This window comes from Carlito syrichta, unplaced genomic scaffold (genome assembly GCF_000164805.1).
Source record: "Carlito syrichta isolate Samal-C Ts95f unplaced genomic scaffold, Tarsius_syrichta-2.0.1 Scaffold314013, whole genome shotgun sequence".
Classification (NCBI taxonomy): Eukaryota; Metazoa; Chordata; class Mammalia; order Primates; family Tarsiidae; genus Carlito; species Carlito syrichta.
The window spans coordinates 550,834-562,199 of NW_007258109.1; the positions used below are offsets into that span (position 1 = coordinate 550,834).

An 11,366-nucleotide genomic window follows, 5' to 3' on the forward strand; every position below is an offset into this window, starting at 1 on the left:
TTTATTCTCTGAATTCATCCCTCCTGCCATCCCTTGCTCCCTCCCCACTTGTGTCACATTGGCCTCTGTCTTCCCGGAAGAGGTAAAACACAACCAGCAAGTTCCCACTCAGGGGCCTTTGCACGTGCTGGTTTCTCCACCAGGCGTGCTTGTCCTGGCACCTGTGTGGCTCCCACCGTCCCTTTCACACAGGGTCTTGCCTTGAATCCCCAGATAAAGTCACAGCCTCACACTCGCAGCCTGTTCCCTTGGCTTGCATTATTTTTCTACATAGCATGTGCCAACCTCTAATGTAATAACTCATTTGTAGCCACCCTCCGCCACTAGAATGTAAGCACCAGGACGGTGGAGATTATTGTGTTTCTGGCTCTTTTCCCAGCATCCAAAAAAGTGCTTAATAAAAAACGGGAGTGCAATAAATATTATCCAAATAAATTAATGGGATACAAAGATTCATGCAAGCTGGGTATGGTGGTGCATGCCTGTAGTTCCAGTTACTTGGGAGGCTGAGGTAGGAGGATCCCTTGAGCTCGGGAGGTTGAGGCTGCAGTGAGCTGTGATCATGCCACTGCACTCAAGCCTGGGCAGCAGAGTGAGACCCTGACTCCAAAAATAAATAAATAAATAAAAGAAGCGGGTTCGAGACTCGCCTGGGCAGGCGAGACCTCATTTCTCCAATAAAATCAAAAAATTAGCCGGGCGTGGTAGTGCGCGCCTGTAATTCTGGCTACTCAGAAGGCTGAGACGGAAGGATTGCCGGAGCCCAGCAGGTTGAGGCTGTGGTGGCCGGGAGTGGCCACTGCCCTCCAGTCTGGGCGACAGAGTGAGACTCCAACTCAAAAAAACAAAAATAAAAAATAAAAAGAAAGAAAGAAAGAAAGAAAGAAAAGAAAAATATAAAACTGTTTTTCAGAGAAATATGAGTCATACGAAAAATAAAAATAAAAAACAAATGCAAAGACCTAAGACTAAGGTACGCTTCTAAGCTTGTAAAACATGAGTAAAAACTTTAATTTGTGAACAGGGGGCCCCAACCATGGGTACCAGTTCGTGGCCTGTTAGGAACCGGACTGTACAGCAGGAGGTGAGCGGCAGACAAAGCTTCACCGATATTTACAACTGCTCCCCATCGCTTGCATTCCCGCCTGAGCTCTGCCTCCTGTCAGATCGGCACTGAAAAGCCTGCTTCCATTTCCAACATCCTATCTTTGTGAAGCAAGATTTTCTGCAGTGACAGCAACACGAGATGATGGAGTAGACTGAACATAAGCAACACACCTTGGGTGTCACTGTGTCCCATCACCCCCAGATGGGACCGTCTAGTTGCAGAAAAACAGGCTCAGAGCTCCCACTGATTCTGCATGTTGGTGAGTTGTATAATTATTTCATTATATATTACGATGTAATAATAATAGAAAGAAAGTGCACAATAAATGTAATGTGCTCGAATCATCCTGAAACCATCCCCTCCCTACCCCCACCCCTACTCCCAGTCTGTGGAAAAATTGTCTTCCACAAAAGCGGTCCCTGATGCCAAAAAGGTTGGGGATCACTGCTATGGACAGTTTTAGACACAGGAAAGGAGTCAGTAAAGGGTGAGTCACCACCGTAAATATGCAGGTGACTCACCAAGGCTATGTGCACCCGTGGGCACAGGGCTTTGTGAGAACAGGAGACAGCCTCCCACCTGGGAGCTCACGTGACGTGACTGTGCAGCTGTGGGTGCAGAGGACCCCAGAGTCTACATGCAGAGTCTGAGCTTTGTGAGAAATCGTGGTAAATTCGGGCAATTCTCTGCTATCCTGGCGGCAGTTGGTTCTAGTCAAGCAGGGTTGTGAAGGTCAAATTTCCTCAGACCATTCCTGCCTCATGGACTTCCAAATACTTACTTTGGGAAGACGGCAGGTCTTGTCGGTTGGAGGTAACCGTGCTTGTTTGGAGCTGGTGGAAGAGGAGTTAGCCTGGAGGTGAAAAATAAACAGCTAAACAAAGAAAATGGGAAATTCAGATGCCCATTTTAACACTCCTAGATTAAGGACATCCCCACGGTGACCCCAAATTAGAATACATAGTCTGACACCTGGAATCTTTAAAGTCGGAGGCCTTGAACACTCAGGCCCACGGCCTCGGCGCTTGTTCACTGTCCCAGGAAGAGCTTGTTCCCTGCTTCCTTAAGCTCTTTGTCCCACATGGAGGGGGAGGCTGCCATCAAGGCCCTTGGTTAGAAGTTGCACTTTCCCTGTTGCACTAATGCTGAGACTTTCTCCTTTAAATAACACTAAGTCCTGGCGGCACTGGCAAGACGTATGTTCAGCCGGCAGGCTGGCAGGGAAAGGTGGTGAAGCTAGGTTTTCTGATCCACTTGGGATTTGGCTGTGAAGCTTGCTGTTTTGGGAAACCCATGAGAGATAAAAGGCTACAAATGGGTCCCTAGCCCCCTGTGCCTACTCTGTCCCCAGATAATTCTTACTTGGTCTGACCAGGGGGGTTCCTGCGTGGTGGTTGAAGGGTCTTGATCAGCTTCCGTGGTCCTACGTTCCAGGGGTCCCAGCAGGAGCAATAGGTGACAGGGCTGGGGAGCATGGCCCAAGGTCAGGAGGCTCTTGCTGAAATGGGGAGACACCAGCAGAATCAAGCCATTTAGAATCAAAGCAAAAAGGCTTAGAGACAAACTGGGAATGCCCCAAGGAAGACCTAAAGAATAATGGTAGATTCCAGAAGCTGTTGACCTGGTCCAGGGACATAAGATATAATACATGCTACCCTGTAGATCTGACTCGAAGGCAATTTGAAATTTGTCATAATTGAGGTGAGAGGATTGCCTGAGCCCATGGGTTCGAGACCAACCCGGGCAACTTGGTGAGCCCTCATCTCTACATGAAATCAAAAGTTAGCCAGGCATGGTGGCACGTGCCTTAGTTCCAGCTACTTGAAAGGCTGAGGCGGAAGGATTGCCTGAGTCCAGCAGGTCAAGGTTGCAGTGGGCAGGAACATGCCACTGCCCTCCAGCCTGGGTGACAGAGTGAAACTCCGACTCAAAAAAAATCCAAAACAAAACCATAATTAAGTGCTTTCTGTGAGCCAAGTATACAACAATTGTTGTTATACCAATTTTGTAGATGAGGATAGCAAGTTGCAGAGTTGGGCACACACACAAATATTCCTGACTCCCATGCCCCTGCCCTTCAGCAGGCCACACCAGCTCTCAACGATGGGAAGAGAAATCCCCACAGCAGATCCCACCCAGAACTTTCTGGAAAATTCACTCTGATACTTGAACTACAGTGCAAGTGAATCTCCCAGTTTCTCATTCCTGGTCAACTGTCTGAATTACAGAGTGGAAACTTCTTCCCTGGCACTATAAAGACAAAAGACCCTGTTAAGAGGGTCTGTATGAAAGGTAACTATCAGATAAATATGGAGGCTTGGCCCCACTAGTTTATCCTCTTTATTTTCCAGAACCTCAGTAAAATAAAAGTACAGGATTAAAAGAAGTTTGAGGCCACAAGAATAAGAAAATGGGAGAGGAGACAATATTGCACAAGGGATGTCCATGATGTCCGTAGATGTTTGGCGTTGTAACTAGGGCCCTCACCATGGCATACTATGGCTTTAAGCCTGCAAAGACAGAGTCTGAACAAGATGGAGCCAGTTCACACATTGAAGGTCCTCAAAGACTCAGGACCTGGGATTAGAAGATCATCCGGTGATACCAGAGGATAGCTGACAGACCTGTAGGAGCACATGGTAGGATGAATAGTGTCCCCTTCCCTACTCATGCTGTAATTCCCGGAGACTGTGACTGTGTTACCTTACATTGCAAAAGGAGTTTTGTAGCTGTGATTAAATTAAAGATTTTGAGATGGAGAGATTCTTGTGGGTTATAAGAGTCAGAGAATGGCCAGGCTCTGTGGCTCAGTCTGTAATCCCAGCAGTTTGGGAGGTCGAGGCAAGTGGATTACCCGAGCCCGTGGAGCGACTTGGCAAGCCCTCGTCTCTACAATAAATAAAAAAAATTAGTTGGTTGTGGTAGCGTGCACCTATAGTTCCGGCTACTTGGAAGGCTTAGGTGGAAGGATCGTCAGAGCCCAGCAGGTCGATGCTGAAGTGACCGTGAGTGTGCCATGGCACTTCAGCCTGGGCAACAGAGTGAGGCTCTGACTCACAGAGAGAGAGAGAGAGAGAGAGAGAGAGAGAGAGAGAGAGAGAAGACGTGATGATAGAAGAGATAGGAGGGCTTGAGGAGAAAAACCATGGGCCAATGAAGTTGGACAGCTGGAAAAGGTGAGAAATAGACCCTCCCAGGGACCTCCAGAAGGAGTCCGGCCCTGCTAACACTTTGAACAGAGCCCAGTGAGATCCACTTAGGATCTGACCTTCAGAACTGTAAGATATACATTGGTGTTGTTTTAAGCCACTAAATTTATGGCAATTTGTTTTAGAGCAATAGGAACCAGGGTGGGCTGGGAGGGGAGAGATTGGCAAAAAAACATAGAAACCCAATAAAACAAAAAATGTGCAATTACTCCGGGTGAAGAAATATGATAAGAAAGCAAACATCATCACAGTGAGGTAAACACCCACATGTATCAAGGTAAAAAGTTAATGTCGATTAAGGAGGTACCTACAGAAACCTAGAGTAAACTTAGTTTAGTGTGGTCTTTTTGCCTCAGCATAAGCCATTTTGCTTAGACTTTACCCCTGATACACTTTGAATCTAGCACAGGTTAGACATAGATGGATAAATTTCCAATAGGCAGGTTTTAGGAAGCGTTCAGACATTCTACTGCAGACCAAGCTGACAGCCTACCCCACTCTGTCCACACTCCACTGTGCTTGGGGACCCTATTGGGAGAGCTCCCGTGTCAGGAAGCGGAGGGGGTTGAGTAGCCCACGTGGGAAGATAATGCCCCAAGGGGCTGGAACTCAGTTGAGAATCTGAAAAAAGGCTCTAGCGGTAGCAAGAAAGAAGTGTTGCTTCTGCTTAGGAATGGGTATCTGCATCCTGTGAGGAAAGGGGCCATCCCTGAACTTGGGAGATTCAGCAGGAGTCCCGGAGGCAGGCAGTGAGACATGAAGGCAGGCCCTCCTCTCTTCCATGTCTTGCCTGCCCGACTAGACCAGGTGGTTCCTGACAGCCAGGTCTCTAACGGCCAGGACTCTAACGGTGTTCTCTGCTGCCACTGAGCCCAGCAAAGCAACTCGTTCATAATGGGAATTTGGTGAATACTTGTTGCCTGACTAGTAAACCTGGAGGTTATAACCACGGGACCAGATCAACAGGGAGAAAGGAGGGAGGCCAAAACGAAATAAAACTGCCAATATGTTGCAGTCATCAGTATCATATTACGGACAATACTAAACATTAAAGTTCAAACAGCAGAACGCACAGGTAAATTGTATGGGTGCTGCAGTCACTCAGTGGAGCTTTACACAGATTTTTAATGGTCACTGATGAATGCTGGGCTGTTTTCTTTTTCCCCCATTATAAACAAGGCCTTGGTAGTATATTTTTTGCCCTTAAAGAGTAAAGGCCTTTCCCTCTGACCACCCATGGGATGATACTCAACATATTTAACCACCAAAAGACAAGGCTATTGAATAACCAGCCAGGGTTGGAACCGGGTCCTGGGGAACCCCAGTCCCTCCCCAATGTCAGGCAATAACCCCTTAGTTGCTGAATCATGAGGCTGTCTGGGGGTGCCAGGGGAGAAGTTGGAGCAGCCAAGGTGGCAAGGAGGAAATTCAAGGGGTTTGGGTGATGGCCATTTACCAACCAGTATGACAGTATTTTGATGTTTCAGTAACTATGCACATCACCTAAACATGGGCACTTAACTTCTGGTACCTACCCAACAGGGAACTGCTGCTAACAGTTTTTTGGGGTATCTTTACAGAAAAATTGGGAATATATATGTAACAAGAATGTCCATGTAGGTATGTGCCTATGTTTAGACAGATAGAGTATCTGCATTTTCAGTGGCTTGAAATAATATAGAGGATTGTGTGTATGTGTGTGTGTGTGTGTGTGTGTGTGTGTGTGTGTGTGTGTGTGTATGAGTATTCTTTCTCCCCCTTCTTTTCCTTTTCTGATCTTTTCTCTGGTAATTTTACCTGAGGCCTACCCTAACCGTAGTCACCAGTGAACCAGCCCAGCCTTCAGAGAGGTCAGTATTATTAATTAGTATTAGTATCATTAGTCAGCAGAAAAATGATAAACAATGTAACTTTCCCAAAGTACTTACCTTGGACTGCCCAAAGATCTTTTTTTCCCATGTGAAACTTCCCCAAATCAAGAATTTTAAAGAAACCACAAGGTTATAGACAAATGGTTCCTTCTCAACACAAAATCAGAGTTCACATTACATCAAATCCAGAGGTTCTAGCACTCAAGCCTTTAGTGGTCATTCCAAATGGTTGAAATTCCAAAGCAGAAAATCCGCAGTCTATGTGTGCAGAGACAGACTTCCAGGGAGTCCAGTGGAAGGCTTTTACAAGACTGAACTGGCTTGAACAGCAGTTTCCCTTCTAATGACAATCTGACTCAAGTTCCTTGGTATTCCAATTAGCATCAAATTGGAGAATATCGCCCCCTCCATTCAGAGCCCCTTGACTGAGGCTTGAACTGTCAGGCTTGTTCCTGGGAGAGAACAAGCCAAGGTTTGTTTATCTTATTGCTATGGAAACAGAAGGGCAGCACCTCATTGGCTCAGGGCTCTGTTCTTAAACAGAGGAGGTTGGAGAAATAGCCAGTTAAATTCTCCAAGACCCAGATCAGTGACCACCCCCAACAGCAAGGAATCCACACTCCTGACACTGGGTTGCCAAAATCAGCCATGAGACAAAATAAGCTTAAGATCTATTTTCAGAGGAAGTAGGACCACCAGTCCCCCTCCCCCACCAACCGGCTTCATTGGTTTGTGGTGACCATCACCAGCAGGGATCTATGGTGGGTTTTAAATTCCTCTACGATCTGCTCACAGAACCCTAAAACTCTAAAGTAGGCACTTTCTTCCTTGAATTTAAGCCTTTCAAATCTATAAAAGTACAAATTCCCCAGGGCAGGAGTCTTTTTTAGTTATGAAGGGTGTCAGATTTTTTTTTTTCTAAATAAATCCGCTTTTTCTCTGTATAGAAAAAATACTTGTTTATTACAGCTCAGTGGTTTTCCTTCTGGTATTACTGCAATTTATAAGAAATATATCTTACACATTTTATAATAAAACACTTCATGAAATAATACCCTTATTGTTTGCTGTCATCTTCTTTTCTTTTTCTTCAAATTAAAGCTGATTGTCATTCACTAGATTGATTTCATGATCCACTGTTAGGTTACAACATGTTGTTATTAATTATAAACTCATCTATCCATCCAGCTCCACATTCGTTGTCTACTGCATGCCAGGCACTGTACTAGGTGTCAGGATAGACCTCCATTCCTGTGCTCAGTAGAGCTTAGGGACTCATGGGAGAACAGATGATAAACAAGCCCAGTAAAAGCACAATGAATCTTACATTAAGAGGCTTGGTCAGGCGCGGTGGCTCACACCTATAATCCCAGCACTTTGGGAGGCTAAGGTGAGAGGACTGTCTGAGCCCACAGGTTCGAGACCAGCCTGGGCAACTTGGTGAGACCTCTTCCCTACAAAAAAAAAAAAAATTAACCAGGCACAATGGTGTGTGCCTGTAGCTCCAGTTACTTGGAAGGCTGAGGCAGAAGAATCACCTGAGCCCAGCAGGTCGAGGCTGCAGGCCATTGCCCTCCAGCCTGGGTAATAGAGTAGAGTAAGGCTCCGACTAAAAAAAAAAAAAAAAAAAAAGAGGTTCATCAGATGTGGTGGGATTTTATAGCAGGAATGACCTAGTCTGGGGACCCAGGCAGTAGTTTTACTCAGAGAAGGGACTACTACATTTGCACATCAGAACGATCCTTCTAACTGCAGTGCAGAGAGACAATTGGAGGGGGAGGAGGTGGGGAAACCAACCAGGATGCTGTGGTGTGGTCCAGATGAGACCTGGTGATAGCCCTGGCAGAGGGGACCATGAGGGGCGGGGGATGGAGAGAAGGCATGATATAAGTTGGTGATGGATTGGATATCAGAGTGGGGGGAAGGAGGGGGTAGGGTTCTAGGCTTCTAGCTCAAGCAGTTGAGTGGATGGTAGTGCCATCTCTTGAGATGAGAAAGTCTGGGGGATAGACAGGTTCAGGGGAGCAGATCATGTTGCTTTGGACAGGCTGAGGTGCCAGGGAGATAGCCAAGTGGTGATGTCTATTAGGGAGTTTGTTACACGTTCAGCAGTTCAAAAGAGGAGTCTGGGCTAGAAATAGACTTAGGAGTCTTCAGAGCAGAAAATATTTCAAGCCAAGGGAGTGGGTAAGATCACACGGAGGGAGTACTGTGTAAGAAGAAGGGAGGCTCTGTGACAGAGCCCTGAGGACCCTGGTATACACGACAATATTTCTCAAAGTGTGGGCCACGTATGAGTTAAGATGCATAGACCTGTTACTTGACTACAAGCGGTTTACTTCAAGGAGGTCTATTCACTTCATGAAATACAAAGTCTGGAGGTAGTGCTATCCGAGTTGCTGCAGAGACCCAGCAACGTCCTTGGAGAACTGCTCTTTCCCTCTCCCCACCGTGCTGGTCCTAGAGTGTCCACCAAGTCCATGAACGCACTACCCCAAGACAGGTTTCAAAGCTTAAAAGGAGGGAAAGTCATGACAAAGGGAGCAACTTGTGGACTCAGCCGGTCGTCTAGATAAGCCTATCTCCAGCTAGAGATTGAATATTTCAGTCCGTTTATTGTACAAAGTTGTACATTTAAACTCCTCTTATGTTTAAAAAGTGAAGTGGGATTTGGGTCTCAAGGGAAGAGTGGTTAAAGATACAAAGGAAACAGGTGTTGAAGGAAAACCCCAGCCACTCAGCTGGGCCAAGGCTCAGCACTAATGACCACTGCTTTGCGACTCCCCCTCCTCTTCTTGGACATGAGTAAAGCTTTACCAGTTCCAGAACAGCAGAGGGAAGGGAAGTTAAGGCTTTTAGGGGCTATGTGTGAACTACTGTCCTCTCTGATTGGATCTAGGGAAATTTTGGCATTCTCAGGAGCTTCCCTCAAGGCCTTGTGCCTTAGTATTTGGAACCGAGGTGAAGGAGGCCAGAACACCAACAATACAACAAAGTCCAATGAAGTCTAAGTTGAAAAAAACGAAAGAAACTGTGACTTTTAATGCAGACAGTTATTTTATCAAAATGGGCCTGCACATGGGCTGGGGAAAAGGACACCTTCTTGTGCGACTCTGCCAGCCCTCACATGGTGACGAGCGTGGGAACATCTGTGGCTCTGACACTTCCAGCGAGAAAGTTCTGCTAAGGAGCTTGTAATTCTAATTTGCTCAACTCCTTCGATCATTTCTTGTCTTTGAAGATCTGACTTTCAGTGGTGCTGTGCTAACTCCTACAGGCCACTGAGCTGTTCCTGAAGAGCCCTAACCAGGGAGTCAGGAATCTCGTGGAAGCCCGCGGGTACCTTTGCACCTAGCAACAGGGCCCCAGCTGAGCTCTGGGCTTGGGAGGGCTCTGCATGACATAGGCACTGAGAGCCTACATTTGTCAAAGGCTACACGGGCACCTGATCTGAGCTCAGCTCTGGAGCTGCAGGACCCTGAACATTCGCTGTCATCATGAGCACCATGCAGGTCTCCAGGGATGCTCTCCACATCTCTCACCCTTTACCCTCCAAACAAAAGCACTGTGCACTTTGTAAAAATTTCTGGCCCATTGTTTGAATGTGATGTGAAAATCCTGTTTTTTAATGACTTAGTGATTTGGCTGAGAAGTCAAGACAAATTTTGTGAAATAATGCTTTTTAATGATTTTTATGGTTGGGTTTTACGTATTTTTCACCAACATCTCATAAATCCTTTGCGGTGCTTTACTCCTCATACCTTCTTAAACTAGAGCACAAAATGCACAAGCCAACAGCTGTATTTTGGCAACACTGCCAGACTTGCACAGTAACAATTTGTTTGTTTGGAACTTTTGTGGCACTTTGATATTAGCCTAACTCAGACTTAATATAGTGAAAACAGAGATAAAAGTAGACAGGATGCTTAGAGTCCCAAATCCTAATTCTCATCTGAGTATTTCTAGATTTACACACACCCATGGATATTCCTTTGTGAAAAAAACACAAAGATGCTGAAAATAGCATTTTATATCAAATTTCATATCAAAGAAGATTCTCATATTCACTTATTTCTCACAAATTATGCATAATTCTAAATGGATATTAAATGAATTTTTTAAAAATATAGAAATTGTGAAAGAGATGAGAATCTCAAAGGACCTTTTCTATTAGAGTTTAACAATGTCCAAATTTAGTTTCTTGGAAACAGTTTCTAAATAGCTGAGTGTCAACAGGAAAGTGTGGACTCTAGGAAAACAATTTCTTCCCACTTCCGGAATCTTCTGATACTTAGTACCTGCACATCAGTGACTATTTTATTTTGCTTTCTGAGTCACTCTGTCACCCAGGCTGCAGTGCAGTGGCATGATAACGGTTCCCACAGCCTTGACCTGCTGGGTCAGGCGATCCTTCCACCTCAAGCTTTCTAAGTAGTTGGGACTACAGGTGTGTGCCATCACGCCTGGCTGAATTTTTAAAATTTATTGTAGCGATGAGGTCTCACCAAGCTGCCTAGGCTGGTCTTGAACTCCTGGGCTCAGGCAATCCTCTTGCCTCGGCCTCCAAAAGTATTGGAATTACAGGCATGAGCCATCCCGTCCGGCTAACTTTAGACATTTTTTGTCACTGTTACTTTGCTAAGGAAACACTATGGTACATATAGACATTGTCTATGTTTTTTAAAAAAACTATTTAAGAATACAGTAGGCTCTGTTTACTACTTATGGCTACCAGTGGTTTGCTTCTTGAGTACCGGTTTGCAATTAGAGGTTGTTTTCTTTCTTTCTTTTTTTTTTTTTGAGTTGGAGTCTCACTCTATCGTCCAGACTGGAGTGCAGTGGCACGTTCCCAGCCACCGTAGCCTCGACCTGCTGGGCTCCGGCGATCCCTCTGTCTCAGCCTTCCAAGTAGCCGGAACTACAGGCATGCGCTACCACTCCCGGATAATTTTTTTTGATTTATTGTAGAGACGAGGTCTCACCAAGTTGCCCAGGCGGGTCTCGAACCCGTGGGATCAGACAATTTGCTCGTCTCGGCCTCCCAAAGTGCTGGGATTACAGGCTGAGCCACTGAGCCCAGCCTAGAGGTTTTCTAACTCAAGACTACATAATGGAAAGGAGTTGGTGCAGGATTAGCTGTACAAACAGCTGGGGCAAAAACACATGAAGACAAATGAA

At 45.7% G+C, this 11,366-nt stretch overlaps 1 protein-coding gene across 1 annotated transcript in view; it reads right to left on the reverse strand.

The window, feature by feature from the left end:
• The window catches only part of ALS2CR12 (amyotrophic lateral sclerosis 2 chromosome region 12), a 39,912-nt gene extending 37,329 nt beyond the window's left edge, over positions 1-2,583 (reverse strand). Inside the window, exons 1-2 of the mRNA XM_008070792.1 lie at positions 2,471-2,583; positions 1,890-1,961 (exon numbers count right to left, since the gene is read on the reverse strand). Of these exons, the coding sequence (XP_008068983.1) occupies positions 1,890-1,961; positions 2,471-2,583 (185 nt within the window). The remainder of the gene's footprint in view (positions 1-1,889; positions 1,962-2,470) is intronic.
• Between the last annotated feature and the right edge of the window lie 8,783 nt (positions 2,584-11,366).